The sequence below is a fragment of the Heptranchias perlo genome, chromosome 45 (assembly GCF_035084215.1).
Source record: "Heptranchias perlo isolate sHepPer1 chromosome 45, sHepPer1.hap1, whole genome shotgun sequence".
Taxonomy (NCBI): Eukaryota; Metazoa; Chordata; class Chondrichthyes; order Hexanchiformes; family Hexanchidae; genus Heptranchias; species Heptranchias perlo.
This window is the reverse complement of record NC_090369.1, coordinates 1,858,783-1,876,646: the sequence shown is the minus strand read 5'-3', so window position 1 is coordinate 1,876,646 and position 17,864 is coordinate 1,858,783. Positions and strand designations below refer to the sequence as shown.

The window sequence follows — 17,864 nt, the reverse complement described above, 5'->3', positions numbered from 1 at the left end:
TTCAAACAGCAGAGAAAACCCTGCAGTGGATTGGAAACAGGTGCGAAGGGCAGAAACCGACAATCGAAGGCGACGGGAAAAGGTTACAAGGAGGAAGAGGTGCACATACGATGGCTAGAATAGATGCAGAGTGGTGCACGTTCACACACCCGCTGACCCCAGCATTCCCTGGTGGGGGGGGGGGGGGGGCGGTGGGGAGCAGTAAGGTCTGTGGGAGGCACTGAGCTCACGGATAGGGAAGTCTGAAAGGCAACGGGATCCCGGGCGCAGCTGATGAGCCGAGCTCCGGGGGAGGTACAAACAGCAAGGGATGCTGTAAATGCAACAGCTCCAACTTGCATGTGATGAAAGGGGTGTAATGTAAGTTCACCAAAAACATTTTTAAAAAAAAACTTCAGATTAAATAAAGACATAGTTGAAAGCGCTGAAAAGCAGGTGAACAGTGTCGATAACACCACTGCTTCAATTTTGGCATTAGTTTGTATCTAAATGAAAGAAAATCTTGCGTCCCCATTATTTGGCAGATGCAATATGATATTGGAAAATGTGAGGTTATGCACTTTGGCAGGAAAAATCGGAGAGCAAGTTATTATCTTAATGGCGAGAAACTGGAAAGTACTGCAGTACAAAGGAATCTGGGGGTCCTAGTGCAAGAAAATCAAAAAGTTAGTATGCAGGTGCAGCAGGTGATCAAGAAGGCCAACGGAATGTTGGCTTTTATTGCTAGGGGGATAGAATATAAAAACAGGGAGGTATTGCTGCAGTTATATAAGGTATTGGTGAGACCGCACCTGGAATACTGCATACAGTTTTGGTCTCCATACTTAAGAAAAGACATACTTGCTCTCGAGGCAGTACAAAGAAGGTTCACTCGGTTAATCCCGGGGATGAGGGGGCGGACATATGAGGAGAGGTTGAGTAGATTGGGACTCTACTCATTGGAGTTCAGAAGAATGAGAGGCGATCTTATTGAAACATATAAGATTGTGAAGGGGCTTGATCGGGTGGATGCGATAAGGATGTTCCCAAGGATGGGTGAAACTAGAACTAGGGGGCATAATCTTAGAATAAGGGGCTGCTCTTTCAAAACTGAGATGAGGAGAAACTTCTTCACTCAGAGGGTAGTAGGTCTGTGGAATTTGCTGCCCCAGGAAGCTGTGGAAGCTACATCATTAAATAAATTTAAAACAGAAATAGACAGTTTCCTAGAAGTAAAGGGAATTAGGGGTTACGGGGAGCGGGCAGGAAATTGGACATGAATTTAGATTTGAGGTTAGGATCAGATCAGCCATGATCTTATTGAATGGCAGAGCAGGCTCGAGGGGCCGATTGGCCTACTCCTGCTCCTATTTCTTATGTTCTTATTATTATATATTGGTGAGTCTTTGACACTGTAATGAGCCAACTGGTTATACTAGTCACCTGACACGACAGACCCATTCAAACCCCCACGAGCAGCCAGCTGTTATTTTACTTTGAGCATTAAGTAAAATTGCCTCCCATGCACTGACATCGAGCCACCTGAGCTCTGTGAGCAATCCCATGGGGCGTGAACCCAGTCTGGGTGAGCGGAGTAAAAAGCACCATTAAAAAGTGGGCATATTGCGTGTTGCTGTCTCCCCCCACTCCCCCAAACATTCCAAATACTGCTTTAGAACTTCAAAATAGTCTCATTATATGCGACCGGTGGAGGGGGGGGGGGGGGGGAGGGGAAATCAGGTAACACTGCTCTGCAGTGAATCACTCTGCTTTCTCAGATTTGAAGTGAACTTGAGGTGCAGAGACGTCAACGTTTGCGCACATCAAGCAACATAAAGTGAGGCCGTCTCGGATCAATCGGTGTTTCTAGGGGAAAAGCAGGCCATCCGTCGCTCCCTGCAGCACGCTCTCCTCGACGTGCCTTGCTGTAAACGCTTTAAGGAGGTAACGTTTTCCCCATGTGTGCGCTCCCAGTAAAGTGAGCTCTGAACTATCCCTTCAGCGTCTCCCCACCTGCCTCGTTCTGTGGCTCATATTCTGCAATGCAGCAGTAGCTGCAGCCCGTGACCTAGTTTGGGGCTAGGGAGGCGTTGGAATCTTGCACAAGACGAAAAGGATTCCTTATTTCTCACTTAGCTGATTAATTTAACACTAAAAATTCCTTCGCTTTACAGCCTGTGGAGGATTCTAGTTTTCCTCCTTCCCCCACGAGTGTCTCACGAGGGGCAAAAGCCTCCTGCGTCTCAAGGGGGAAAAGCCATACTCAGCTTAGCCGACAACTCCCGACGTGATTTCACCTTCCATGGGAAGAGGACGTTGCAGGAACAGGGAGGGGCGAGGCTGTGGAGGGATTTTGCAAATGGACATGTGGGATGGACAGTCAGTCAGCTCTCGAGCGTCTTTTCTTGCTTCTCTGGAGCACAGAACGCGCCGACTCTCCCTAAGCTTGCTTGTCTCTGCTCGGTGGTTCCCTCTCATTTTACTCTCCTCTCTGCGCACGGGCCCACCCCCCCACAACGCTCCCTCCCACCTTCCCTACTAACACGGTATCATTGTGCTGGATGCCCTCTGCTACCTCACCCAGGCGGCCGCCCTTTGCGTGTGTGCCCTTAGAGAGTGGGCATCAGCAGGCTGATCAACTGCAATGGCATCACAGCCAAGCCCCATCCTGTTCTCACCCAGTCTCCACGCATACAAGCGCTTTTCAACAAGGGAGTGGCACTTGTTGGTGCCGAGGAGCAGGACGCCTGGCTTAATTTCTTTCTCCTTCCTACATCAAGGATGGCGATGGCAATGGTACTGTCCCCAGCTCCACCTTGACTGAGAGCAGCTAACAGCGCAGGATCCAGCACGGGTCCTTCCTGCTCTGTGTGTTTCTTACCTACAGGGCTATTCGGGGAGCTGCACCCAACTGAGAGAAAGGAAAATCTAATTGTATTTCTGCAAACCAGCAAAAACGGTAGAATCATAGAAAGGTTACAGCACGAAAGGAGGCCATTCGGCCCATCGAGTTCATGCAGCGCAGGGGGGGGGGGGGGGGAGGGGGAGATCAGTCTCACACCGTTGTTACTTCCCGTGTTTAAAAAAAAACTTTGGTAAGAGGATCCAGAATCTGGAACTCGCTGCAGCCGCCGAGACACCCTGGAGGTGCCAGCGAATCAGTCTGCAAACCAAGGGCTCTCATGGGCAAGATGCACAGAGGCCTCAGCACCAGCTGCGCGGAACGCCGATCCACGTAAGCAGCCGCCAGGTCTTTTACTGCACGAGCCGCGTGTGAAAGTGCAAGAGAGAGGGTGCGCGAGGGTGAGCTTTCACGAATTAATGAGCAGTCAATGGCTTCTATTTACATAATATCCTGGCTTCAGGCTCCAAATAAGGAAAACAGAGGAGACAGTCACCAGAGTGTAAACTGTAAAACCCACCTTTCCGTTTTGTTTTGGCGAATGCATCCTTCAATAATTTCTTTGATTTCTGGATCGCTCACCTTGTTGAAGCTTGCTGGTTTAATGCCCTAGGACAGGACACAAGGCCACATTTACAAAGCGCACCACAGCAGTTAGCAAGTATCACCCAAGAAAACAGATACTCATCCTACGGTTTTCCCTACTCCCGGCACCCAGCATGACCGCTGCACGTAGAACCAACAATGCTCCAACATTGTGCCTTAAACCAAAACCTGAGAGCACGCCAGTGACTAACAGTAAATCATTTAATTTCACTTGTCATCCCTGCAGATGGAGGTAGGTTTAACCCCCAAGTACTGGAGGTAAAAGGCAGTATCCTGCAAGACACCACCCCTCTGCCTCTCACCGGTTGAATGCCAATTCCTTACTCACAATTTGCGGACAGGGTCTACTGTGGGTAATGCACACAAGTGCTCGATGGGCAACAATGTCCACAACAGGTAAGCTCATCGCTCCGAGATGGCGCCAAAAAAAAAAAAATCCTGGCTACCAGTGAACTTAGAAATTCACCTGGTGTGGTTTGCAAAAAAAAAACCCCCAAAAATGACTGAAGAGAAAGGTTCAATTTTCTCGTCAGAAAACAGCCCCGCTCGTTAGACGAACAACATGGCTCCTCCGAGAGTGAGTAGTTGACTCGTGCAGAGTCGGGAGGTTTGAGGTTCCATTCCAGGTCGGAGTTGAGTCCAGCTGATCCCAGTGTGGGCAGTGCTAGGGCCGCTACAATTGGTTTCAGCATCCCCGAGTTAGGGAGGGAAAATCAACCAGGGCTCTCGCGCCTGATTGCTGGCTGGAGAGTGCAGGCGTGGACAGGATTAGGCTTGGCTATGACGACCCACACAGTTGAATAGCCTGCCAACACAAAGAACGGGCACCTGGGACGAGGTACTGGAGGGCGGCTGTGAAACAGTACCCGAGTACGCGTCAGTGCCTTTGGGAGGGGGAGGGGAAAGGAAAGGAATGGGAGACTACTGACAGGAAAGCTGCACTGTACCACGGAGAGACAGAATGTATTTCCGTACAGTAAGTGCGGTCGAGCGTGGGAGTCACTTCAGGCAGCTCTCCCACACCCACCTATAAATTAACATGAGGATTCAAAGTCCCTCTACGTGCACATTGTAGAAAAAGAAAGACTGATATGTCCGCTTATTAACTGATACTGGAAAGAGTGAGTCTCAAGCCCACAGATTTCACACTCCAGATTTAAAAAAAACAAGCAAAACGCTGTGCATTTCTGACCTTCACATTCCCATCTGCAAAGTTCCCAGACCAAAGAACAATTCAACTCTGACTGACCCGAGCTTACTCAACAGCAATTAGGGCTTGTGGCCTTAAAGAGACACAGAGTGGCAGCAAAATACTGCTGGGTGCATCAGATCCTTTAACACCCCGTTCCTTATAAAACGGCGTATAATCTGACGTACGGTGAGCAACGCTATGGGAGATCCACCAATAATTTACCTTGTTACCTGGCGGAGGTTTTCTCTGCTTGAAGTTTCAGAAATAATGTACAGTGCTTTTTTGCTTAAAAAAAAGGGTGCAGGAAGTGATCACACTTACGCTGGTTACTTTGCGATATATCTGGGCAGCGTTCTGGCACTCTGAGTAAGGGTATTCTGAGCTAGCCATCTCCAGCATGCACATTCCGAACGCGTAAACATCAACTGATTCGTCATAATGCTCTTCGTACATCTCTGGAGCCATGAACTCTGGAGTGCCTTCAGGGGAAGGAAATGAACCCAAACGTTTAACACTTTGCAATAAAAATAAAAGCGCCCCATTTCTCCCCTCCTATAGTGTCCCTGCAACATGCACCTTCCCTGGTTGAGAGGGGGTGCAGGGGAAACCAGTTGAAAAACCTGCTCCAATGCTCCCACCAAAGCCACTCTTGCCTGCTGACGGAAGGAGTGTGACTCTCTCTTTGGTCTGGTTTGTCCTTCTGATTGATTCACTTAGGCCCAAAAAGATCAAAACAGAAAATCTGACTGTGCACAGCGGGTAAGTCAGCAGTGCCAAGAGTGTGCTCGGGCCAGCATTTCAGGCATGGCCTTCCTCAGAGCCCAGAACAAATGGCAGATTCCACCAGAAACACTACAAACCTGACTAACCTCCAACGCAACGTCCAGCACTGTCTGCTTAATTTGCAATCTTTCTTCTCATCTTGAATCAGCAACAGTAAGCTTGAGATGAGAAGCTGCAATGCTTCCCCATTATAAATTCCTACCATTTATATTTTAAAAAGCCTCGCGTCGGCTCACACTTCCTGTTGTCATGTTTTTGTTACACTTGTGTCAATTCCACCCCCCCCATTATAAATCTCTACGTCCACATTTATAATGGGAACTACTTATGTAAACATGTCACTCCGCAATTACAACCTCCCACCAGTAGTGGTGCTGTAGTACCTCAGTTTTGTATCTCCTGGTTCCTCGGCCTGTTCAAGCAAGTCTCCTATAGTTCCAACCAATTTTATTTCTCTGCTTCCCAAAGTGCTGTAAGTTTTGCTCTTTGACTATTAATAATACCAAATCAATGTATTATATAAAAATATGATTTTAAAATGAGGACCAAATTAAGTCCATGTGCCCAGGTTGAAATATCCCCATCCTCTTGGATGCCCCGTGTGCAACATCATGGGGGAAGATCGATTATTGGCACACTATAATTGCAAAGATCTTGAAGCGACACCATTGGTTAGTATCGTACAAATGTTGATCTGAAATTTCTCTCTCTGCTATATTGGCAAGTCTCACCCTACACTCCCATGGAACCAAAGTGGTGCACAGCGCACTAGAGCAGTGATACATGTCCGGTTTCTCTTGCACCCTGCCCCCATTGATCCGAGCTGCGGTGAGGAGGCATCAAGCAAAGGCAAGGACCTCGTGTACCTCCGGCCACCCATTTTGGCAGTAGCTCTGGAGTGAAAACTAATTGCTTGCTTGCTCACTCGGTTGGGAAATGGTGGAAAACACCGGGGTAAAGAGGAAAATAGGGAGAAATGGATTTTAGAAAGGTCATAGATGTCGACTGAGCATTCTTAAACAAGATAAAAACCATGGAAACACAGCATTTGGTTGCGAGTTCACTGCCCTGTAGGGTAATCAGCCAAACAGGCTAGAAGAGTTCCAGATTCCATCCTCAGGCTGTGGTGTTAACAGGTCTTCGCCGGGGCAGAAAACAGGTACAACAACTGACCTAGGGGAGGGCAGAGAAAACCAAAACTCCAGGTTCTTGCTTCTGATTGCTATCCAGTGCCCCCCCTCCCACCCCGCTGGACAGCGTGTGGGAACGGACGTCAGGCAAGAACACGACTGCACTGAGCTGTGATGCCCTCCTCTGTAAAATAACATCCCGACACCCGTTGCCCAGGCTCGCAGATGAAGAATGGCCAACTGGGGACAGCAAAGTCCCACCAACGGCAAGGGAGGTGCCGTTAATCTGCTTTTGATGGAGCTCGTTGAGGGAGATATGTTTGACCAGGAGAACTCCCGGCTCTTTGAATAGCGCCACGGGATCATCAACGTACACCTGAACCATCAGAACAAGCAGACAGGGACTCGGGTTTAACACCTCACCCAAAGAACAGCATCTCCGACAATGTAGCACTCCCTCAGTACTGTCCTGGGAGCGTCACCTTAACACAGACCCGCGACCTTCGAACCCACAGGCTACCAACTAAGACAGGCTGACATATTACGACTTGCGTGTTATAACTGGGGAACAATTGCAACTAAAAAAAAAGACAACTTACCTATAACACTTTTAGCAAAAGACGTGCGCATTAAGGTAGCAAGGCCCAGGTCCCCAATTTTGACTGACCCAGTGGGTCCCGTGATGAAGATATTGTCACATTTCAGATCCCGGTGTACAATCGGCGGGGTACGGGTGTGGAGGAAATGTAAGCCCTTCAGGATCTGCCTGCACCAGCTCCGCAAAACCTTCGGTTTCATCACTTTGAACCGCTTCAAGTATCTGAATAGGAGCAGACAGTTCACATCGGTTAAAATACTGGGGGCTGAGGGGGAAGGAAAGAGGGAGATTACTACCCAGTATAAAACTGAACCGTACAATCAAGGAAGATCCCAGGCCTGTGTCAAGTTAAATGAGCTCGGCTGTGAAGATGGTGGGTACGATATAGTGGTCGTCAGTACCTTTGGGTTAGGGAGGGTGGTGGGATTAGGCATAGATATTATGTCCTACATTGTTGAATAGCCTCCCAAAATTAAGCGTAGGCTCATTCACGAGTGAGGTATCAAAATACTGCTAACACCCGTAGAACTGTACCCCAGTAAACATCCCTTCAGGATAGGAGTGGAAATCTAATAGTCTTAGACTGCACAATCAGCATTGATAGACAGGGAGAGTGTTTGTTCCAATAGCCCAGTGAAGGCATTCCAACCCCAATTCCCCCAGTGATTGTGACCCTACACGCTGAAAGCTTCCTGAGCCAAGTGTTATCTCGGATAACAGATTAAATTGCCAGCTAATTCTGACCTGCAACCTAAAACTGATGAACGAATTCCAATCTCTAGAGGACTCTGATAAGACAATTAAACTCGGATTAGTTTATATTTTCTGTGTGATGACGAATGAGGGCCTTTTGTTCAACTGCTGACAAGTGATTTTAGTCCATTACTAAATATCTGCAGCCCACATCCTCAAAATCTGCATCACAGGCAAGAGGTAAGTTCCAGATTCTGTCCGTGAAGTGGCTTCCATAAGCACTAATTTAAAAAAAAAAGTTCTTTGTGGCAAAGAACGGGTAATAAAGCTTAAATAAAAATCCCAGTAATAACCACAGATACTGACTGAGTGCAGGCTGAGAGATAAGAACTGAGATTACAAAATTAAAAATTAAAAGGCGACAGAGATGTCTGGGACACAGCTGGACATGTCCAACTCAGGCAGCTCTAGTTACCTAAACCCCAAGATACGATTGGATCTATTAATTTTTTTTTTTAAAAAGTCGAGAAGTGTTCAAGATACAATTTTTTTTTAATTCAAAAAGACGACAATGTGTAAGGCAGCCTAGTGGCACAGTGCGCCAACATGGTAGGCCTTGGAGCGGTGGTACATGGGATCAGGTCATAATTTCTCCCGCATGGCAAATTCACAAACTTTAGAGGGTGGGTGCAACCCCCCTCAAAAAAAAAGGACGTAAGCAGGCGAGCCACTCCAAGTCGGTCTTGTGCACTTTCTAAACTGAGATCGATAGATTTCTGTTGGGTGAGGGTATTAAAGGTTACGGCGCCAAGGCGAGTAGATGGAGTTAAGGAACAGATCAGCCACAATCTAACTGAATGGCGGAACAGGCTCGAGGGGCTGAATGGCCTCCTCCTGTTCCTATGTTCCTCACGTCTGATTGACTGCAGCTCTCGAGGATCGGGACTGGCTACAAAGTTGTGAAAGTTCACGGCTAAAGGGTTTTGGGGAGACCAAGCCAGAGGCAAACTTGCAAGGTATTCAACAACAACAACCACCTGCATTTATATAGCACCTTAAACGGAGTAAAATGTCCCAAGGCGCTTCACAGGAACGTTATCAAACAAAATTTGACACCGAGCCACATAAGGAGATATTAGGACATAGATATTAGATATTAGTGTTGCAAAGCAGGAGAGAGAGGCAGAGAGGTTTAGGGAGGGAATTCCAGAGCTTAGGACCTAGGCAGCTGAAGGCACGGCCGCCAACGGTGGAGCGATGAAAATTGGGGATGTAAAAGAGGCCAGAACTGGAGGAGCGCAGAGATCGCGGAGGGTTGTGGGGCTGGAGGGGGTTACAGAGATCGGAAGTGGGTGAGGCCACGGGAGGATTTGAACACAAGGATGGAGAATTTTAAAACTGAGGCGTTGCCCGACCGGGAGCCAATGTAGGTCAGCGAGCACAGTGGGTGATGGGTGAACGGGACCGATGGCGGGTTAGGATACGGGGCAGCAGAGTTTTGGATGAGCTCAAGTTTACGGAGGGTGCAAGTTTACTCACGTCTTTAGGGTTCCCGACGTCATCAGCTCCGTTACCAGCACAATGCATTTCTTCCCCTTCAGCGTAGACTCCCAAGAGTCGTAAAAGCGCACGATGTTCGGATGCTGCAACCCCTTCAGCATTTCAGCCTCCTCTTTGAATCTCTGCTGCTCTGCTTTGGTGAGCTTCCTGTCCTGCAATGCGAGGGGAAGAAGAGAGACATTTTTAGTGAGGGAGGGAGAAGGGGGCCCGGAAATATATCGTGGCTCTATAAGGGCTAGTGAGCTACAGCTCCCCCGGGGCCACATGGATTACTGCACCACTTATAGTGTGGCACTTACACCCACCGAAAGGTCCCAGGTACAACTGCTGGTCTGTGTTGTTAGGTAAGAGTATTAAGGGATATGGGAGCAAGGCAGGTATATGTCAGATCCTTCATGCACTCCCGGACTCTCAGCGCCACCGCACTTTGTCCCCGAGGAGGCTGCGGTGCAGACGAAACCGTCACCCATCTCCTTCTGGAATGCGCCTTTGTAAAGAAGGTCTGGAGAGAGATGCAGTGGTATCTGTCCAGGTTCGTCCCGAGCAGCTCCGTAACACAGGATTCTGTGCTCTACGGGCTGTTCCCGGGGACGCACACCGAGACGGACATCAACTGCTGCTGGAAGACCATTGACTCGGTGAAAGACGCCCTTTGGTCTGCCTGAAACCTGCTGGTCTTCCAGTGCACGGAGCTGTCCTCGACCCAGTGTTGCAGACTGGCACATTCCAAGGTCCAGGACTACGTGCTCAGGGGCGCACTGAAGCTAGGTGCGGCCGCCGCAAAGGCTCTGTGGGGAAAGGCAACCATTTAGAGCCTTCCCGCCATTGTATACCGAGGGGCTGCAATCAGGGAAACCCCCCCCCAGGCAGAATGTAAAATTCAAATTGCTGTAATGTACCTGTAATCAATAATCTGTATTGAGTATAATGCAATGAGACACCCCAGAGTGTCATGAACTGTAATTATGCACAATGTGTTCATTGAACTGTACTTGATGTAACCTGCAAATTGTATAATCTGGATTGTGTACGTTTGGAATGTGATATGACAACTGTATTGTCTGTTTTTGCTACAAATTTTATGAATAAAGTATATTTTTTGAAAAAAAAATGCAGTTGAGACACAGATCAGCCCTGATCTGAATCGATGGCGGAACAGGCTCGAGGGGCTGAATGGCCGACTCCTTCAGCCAAGATAGCAGTTCGCAAGGGTCCATTAAACCTGCCTCATTACACCCTGGGCTAGGTTATGGGGAAGGGCGAGAAAGACACCCAGGATTTCCACACCTGATCACTTTCCAGAGGACCCCCCCCGCTGGAAAGTGCTTGTGCGCACATCGGGCGAGGACATGGTGGGCCCCCCCACCCCCCGCCTCCCTGTGGTTTGACAGCTCGCTGGCACTGTCTGGTCTCACACAGAAGAAATGGGCAGCTCGAGTGAGATACTGGAAGGTGGCAGGCAGCACCACATGGGACCTTACCCCAGTGAGAGTCAACGCCTTCAAGGAGGGGAGGGAAAAAATTTGGAATGTTTTTAAAAAGTTAATTTTTTTAAAAAAAGAGCAGCGAGTTACTCAGCATTCAATTCTAAAAATAGCAGCTCTCACTGGCAGAGTTTGAACCGACCGCCACATGTTGGAAATGCACAGCATTTGACGTGAGAAAAGGCAGGCTAACATTTCAGGAACAGGCCTCTTCGACAGAACAATTCTTACGCACTCTAACCTGCTTTCCTCTTTTCAGGTGCCGCTGGACCTGCGGTGTATTTCCAGCATTTTCTGCTTTTATAAATCAGAATCCCAGCTTCTTTCTCTATTCATAGAAATCTCAGGGACTGGCTTCATCTAGTTCCGGCCAATTAAAATCGGGGCAGCCCCACTGATCCACCCTCACTATTTCTGTTTTAGCAAGGCTAGATTATGGAAATTAATTTATGTTTAGACATCTTCTCTCAGGTCTGCTTCCCCTTCAATACATATCAGTAAACGTGCCTCTTGAATACTGTCGTGTCAGTTTTGACTCAGTGGGAGTATTCTCACCTCTGAATCAGAAGGTTGTGGGTTCAAGTCCCACTCGAGAGACTTGAGCACACACTCCAGGCTGGCGCACTCAGTGTGGTACTGAGGGAGCACCCTCTCAGGTGGGTGTAAAAGATCCCATGGCACTATTGGAAGAGCAGAGGAGTGCTCCCCGCTGTCCTGGGGCCAATATTTATCCCTCAGCCAACGTCACTAAAACAGAGGATCTGGTCATTTATCACACTGCTGTTTGTGGGATCTTGCTGTGCACAAGTCGGCTGCCGCGTTTCCCTACATTACAACAGTGACTACACTTCAAAAGTGCTTCATTGGCTGTAGAGCGCTTTTCCTGAGGTTGTGAAAGGCGCGGGATGAATGAAAGTTTGTTCTTTCTTTCAGCATGAAACGTGGGAAGAATTTGTAACACACTGAGCCAATAGGAGCGGGAGATCACTAGCAGCAGCATTCCTGATCTGAGCGCCAGGTTTCTGTCAGTGCCAACTCACACCTACTGCCAGCAGCCAGGATACAAAATTGGACGGCCCGTGGCGACATTTTTACAGCCCGTGCTGTGGAAAGGCTCCAAAGCTCTGGCTTCAACCCACGTCCTACCGCCACTAGACAACGGGGTGGGAACAGGCCTCAAGATGAACCATGGCTGCGGCACTGTAAATCTTGTATCCTATTTTCCCGTAAGGTGCCATTTATATCAAAAACCCAGTGTACAGCCGGTTCCACATAGTTCTTAAGATGAAGGGTATATCGGGGAGGTGGTGGGGGGGGGGGACTCATTCCCATTACAGAAAGCAAAGAGTCAGGCTCACCTGATGGCTCATTGGGTAATGCACCAAGTTTGGAACCAAGCAACACAGGCCAGAAAGGTCCACGGTGCAGTTACTAGTCTGCGCTTGGCTGGCTGATCTCAGCTATGGGGGGGGGGGGGAAAACAGAAAAGAAACTAGTGTTCCTTTTCCTAATCGCTATTCCCGGCCTGCTTGTAACTTTATTCCTTACTCTCTCCATTTTTTTTCCCTTGATGGTATCATCTTCCCTTCTACTTATTTTTTTTTTTATTTCCTTCTCATTTTTCTCTTCCTCAACTGCAAAAAAAAAGGTTGCTTTAAAAAAGTCTCAGCGAGGAAATTGCTTCTATTTTACATCCTCGCTCGTACACTTTCCCTTTTATGTAATTCAGTGCAAAGTACTTGAGACATTTCAAAGTGACGAGGGACTTTATAAGCACAAGTGTTGTTGGTTAATGAAGTAGTCACTCCAGATCCGATTTTAAGATACTGGATACCAGGGGGCGGACATATGAGGAGAGGTTGAGTAGATTGGGACTCTACTCATTGGAGTTCAGAAGAATGAGAGGCGATCTTATTGAAACATATAAGATTGTGAAGGGGCTTGATCGGGTGGATGCGGTAAGGATGTTCCCAAGGATGGGTGAAACTAGAACTAGGGGGCATAATCTTAGAATAAGGGGCTGCTCTTTCAAAACTGAGATGAGGAGAAACTTCTTCACTCAGAGGGTAGTAGGTCAGTGGAATTTGCTGCCCCAGGAAGCTGTGGAAGCTACATCATTAAATAAATTTAAAACAGAAATAGACAGTTTCCTAGAAGTAAAGGGAATTAGGGGTTACGGGGAGCGGGCAGGAAATTGGACATGAATTTAGATTTGAGGTTCGGATCAGATCAGCCATGATCTTATTGAATGGCGGAGCAGGCTCGAGGGGCCGATTGGCCTACTCCTGCTCCTATTTCTTATGTTCTTATGTTCTAAAAAGGCAGCCACTGTAAGAATGAGGCAAGATCCCAAATCCCTATTATTATATGTGCTCACACTGCATACACATTACTGTCCTTCCCCCAAGAAAATATAGCAGTTTTGTTCATGGCAGGAGAGGCAGCTGAACAGACAGGCAGAGACAAATAACGTACAAATAAGAACAGAAATGAACAAACATGGAAACTCAGAACAGCTGGTTTTACTGAGCCAGCCAGGTAAGAGTACTAAAAGAACAAACTTGCATTTCTACAGCACCTTTTACGACCTCAGGACGTCCCAAAGTGCTTCACGGCCAATGAACTATTTCTGAAGTGTAGTCACTGTTACAATGCCCCATTTTATGTCAGCCAGTAGTTTCTGAATTTTTAACTGTATGTAGCATTACTCAGCTACAATTTTGCTCGTGTAGCATAAACTCCAGCATAGACCTGTTGGGCCGAATGGCCTGTTTCTGTACTGTAAATTCTATGTAATTCTGATACCATATCTTTGGGAAATATGCAACATTTTAATAATTGAACTGTTCGAAAAAGGGGACTACCCACTTGCATGAACAAACTGCAACTATCAGGATTGGTATTGCCGGCTGACACTAGGGGGCAATGCTGCACACAGGCACAAACAGACAGTGGTCAAAGTCCTCGTACCCAGGATTAGAGGGTCTAAAACACACAAGGCCGCCACTGTTTCGAGTGCAGAAGCTGGTCTGCTGAGAACATGCCCTGCTATTGTGGCTCATGCAGTGGATTGGTGTTGGGGAGGACCGCGCACGGCGTACACACTGTGAAATTTACAGCACAGTCGATACTGCAATGCCAGGGCGCACATCCTGATCATTATGAGGCAGCTAACTGTAGGGAGGACCAATGAGACATTTAAAAACAGCTGGCTGCAGGGAGCAGGAATCCACGCACTGCAGTTCCCCATTACTCTCTCTCACACACACACACAATTTTCTTCACTTTTCTCTTTCAGGCATCGATTCATCTGCTCCACAGAGGCCATTTAGTACTCTTCCCCAGTGTCAGCGCACTATTTGACCAGAGAAGGCATCGCAGCATGGCCTGTCCCTGGCCTCCGCATTCACGCACTTCCCAGGAGGGCTAACTGGAAAGTGATCAGAACTGGGAACCAAGGCTGAGTTTTCTCCTCCCTAACCCAAGGCTGCAGAAACCAATTAAAGCAGCCAGTTGGGATCCCAGCTGAGATCAGCAGGGCTATACCTGGACCATCTGATCTATAATCAATCCACACTAGGCAGTACCTTCGTCTATCGTCAACTCATTTCTCGTCTCTTGGTTTAGGGGGCCAGAGTCTTCTCTAGCCTTCATTTAACTGCACGGTGTAGGTTCAACAATCTGCATTTATACAGCATCTTTAACGTAGTAAAACGTCCCAAGGCGCTTCACAGGGAGCGCCAAACAAAATTTGGTCAAAGAGGTAGGTTTTAAGGAGTGACTTAAAAGGGAGAGAGAGGTAGAGAGGCGGGGAGGTTTAGGGAGGCAATTCCAGAGCTTAGGGCCTAGGCAGCTGAAGGCACGGCCGCCAGTGGTAGAGCGATGGAAATCGGGGATGCGCAAGAGGTTGGAATTGGAGGAGTGCAGAGATCTCGGAGGGTTGTAGGGCCTGATGGAGGTTTACAGAGATAGGGAGGGGGCAAGGCCAGAGAGGGATTTGAAAACAAGGATGTGAATTTAAAAACCGAGGCGTTGCCAGACCAGGAGCCAATGTAGGTCAGTTAGCACAGGGGTGACATACAGTCATTGATCTGGGCATGTCCACAAACATGCCGATTCTGTAAATGGAGAGCTGCATTACACTTGTGACTGGCTAGCAGCACCATTTTTGGACTGCTGCCCCGCTTTATTATGTGAAGAATGGTTTGTGTACTTAACCGCTGAATAAGACACTAATCAACTGTAATCATATACAAACATCCAATATACACACATTATTAACTGTGGTGATAAAAAGGCCATAAAAGTTAACTCTTATTAGGCTGAATCACCGCGACAATTCACTTGGAAATACAGACTTGCTTCACTGGGGCACACTACTAGTGGGTACAGGTCTGTTACTGTATAACACTGGGCTTCAGTACTGGTGGGTCCAGGTCAGTCACTGTATAACACTGGGGTACAATACTGGTGGGTCCAGGTCTGTCAAGGAATAACACTGGGTTACAGGTCTATCACTGTATAACACTGGGGTACAGTACTGGTGGGTCCAGGTCTGTCACTGTATAACACTGGGGTACAGTACTGGTGGGTCCAGGTCAGTCACTGTATAACACTGGGGTACAGTACTGGTGGGTCCAGGTCAGTCACTGTATAACACTGGGGTACAGTACTGGTGGGTCCAGGTCTGTCAAGGAATAACACTGGGTTACAGGTCTATCACTGTATAACACTGGGGTACAGTACTGGTGGGTCCAGGTCTGTCACTGTATAACACTGGGGTACAGTACTGGTGGGTCCAGGTCAGTCACTGTATAACACTGGGGTACAGTACTGGTGGGTCCAGGTCAGTCACTGTATAACACTGGGGTACAGTACTGGTGGGTCCAGGTCAGTCACTGTATAACACTGGGGTACAGTACTGGTGGGTCCAGGTCAGTCACTGTATAACACTGGGGTACAGTACTGGTGGGTCCAGGTATGTCACTGTATAACACTGGGGTACAGTACTGGTGGGTCCAGGTCAGTCACTGTATAACACTGGGGTACAGTACTGGTGGGTCCAGGTCAGTCACTGTATAACACTGGGGTACAGTACTGGTGGGTCCAGGTCAGTCACTGTATAACACTGGGGTACAGTATTGGCGGGTCCAGGTCTGTCACTGTATAACACTGGGGTACAGTATTGGCGGGTCCAGGTCTGTCACTGTATAACACTGGGGTACAGTACTGGTGGGTACAGGTCACGAGTTCAAATCCCACCATAACTGGTTGTGAAACTGGATTTAGTAAATCTGGTAATTTACAGGCTGTCAGCAGAGATAGTGACCATAAAGAAGCTGCTGAATTGCCATAAAAGCTCAGCTAACGTCCTTTCAGGGAGGGGAACTTGCCACGTCTACCCAGTCAGTCTGGCCTACACCTGATTGTAATCCACACAATGTGCTCGAAATGATTCAGTTGTGCAAACATCAGCTATGAAGCAGTTAGAAGGCCCACCACCACATGCTCAGTGCAAATGCCGATGCCCACATCCCAAAAACAATTTTTTTTTAAAAGAACAGGCTAAAACTAACAAGTATTCATTTACAAATTAAACATCTGAACTAGGCTATACTAGAATGGTACAACGCAATCTTAAAATGTCCACAAAGGATCAATTATTTTTTTCCACTCTTTGACTATCTTTCCTTTGTCGATCAGTTTTAGCGCACAACGTTTGATAAAAGACTGCAAAGCCCCCTTTCTTTTCCATCATATTCTTTCTCAGAGAGGTGATCCCCTGCCCTGTGTACAAAAAGGCCAGCTTCTCCATCCAGTATTTTCCTTTTCATGTTCGAATTCCAGACAAGCTTTCACGAGATCCACATTCATAAACATAGCAAACAATGAGGTTGTCTGATCAGCCAAAACGTGACGAGGTTACGTCCCGACGACAATTGACAATACTTGGTGATACACTTTAAATGGACCAAATTTTTTTTAAAAAAACTTAATCACAATCGCTTTTAGAAGTTAATGCACACACTCATCAGCTGGCTTCACACCATTTGACAGTCAAATACCATGTCTGGTTATACACACAGAAGCAATCACCAGCATTTTTAAAACAGCTAACTAATCTCATCATTATTAGCGAGGATGTTTTGTGGAATCAGTCAGAGCTGGGTTCGATCCTGGATTTAAAACAACAGTACATTATTTTCAACAATCATGACTTGGTATATTGTGGTAAGCTTTGTTAAGCTTAGACTTTGTACTTTTAAAGATTATTTTCTCCTCTTTCCCCTTCATCAGGTTTCCCCCTGCCGTGCACCATCTCTGGCTGACAGGACAAACATTAACCTGCTCCAGTGCCACTTAGAACCGAACGACGACTCTCCACTGGCTGATACCGAGTGTCCTTCAGCACCTCCCCTTGGCAAAGCTCATGAAATCAGCATCAGTGAGGGAACGACAGGTGGGGGGGGCCCACAGCGTATCATTCTCTGGCACTGCACTTCCAACACACCTCCCCCTTGGCACTGCCATAGTGAGAAAGGAACATAGGAACAGGAGGAGGCCATTCAGCCCCTCGAGCCTGTTCTGCCATTCAATTAGATCATGGCTGATCTGTATCTTAACTCCATTCACCCACCTTGGTTCTGTAATCCTTAATAACCTTGCCTGACAATTGACCCCCAGCCTCAACAGCTTTTTGGGGGAGAGTTCCAGATTTCCACTCCCCTTTGTGTGAAGAAGTGCTTCCTGACATCACCCCTGAACGGCCTGGCTCTAATTTTAGGGTTATGCCCCCTTGTTCTGGACTCTCCCACCACAGGAAATAGTTTCTCTGTATCTACCCTATCGAATCCTTTTAATCATCTTAAACACCTCATTTAGATCACCCCTTAATCTTCTATACTCGAGGGAATACAAGCCGAGTCTATGCGATCGG

General features: G+C 47.6%; 1 protein-coding gene across 1 annotated transcript in view; it reads right to left on the bottom strand.

The window, feature by feature from the left end:
- The window catches only part of LOC137306803 (serine/threonine-protein kinase WNK3-like), an 85,344-nt gene that overhangs the window by 36,308 nt on the left and 31,172 nt on the right, over nt 1-17,864 (bottom strand). The window contains exons 3-6 of the mRNA XM_067976186.1: nt 9,423-9,595; nt 7,192-7,412; nt 5,001-5,158; nt 3,402-3,490 (exon numbers count right to left, since the gene is read on the bottom strand). Of these exons, the coding sequence (XP_067832287.1) occupies nt 3,402-3,490; nt 5,001-5,158; nt 7,192-7,412; nt 9,423-9,595 (641 nt within the window). The remainder of the gene's footprint in view (nt 1-3,401; nt 3,491-5,000; nt 5,159-7,191; nt 7,413-9,422; nt 9,596-17,864) is intronic.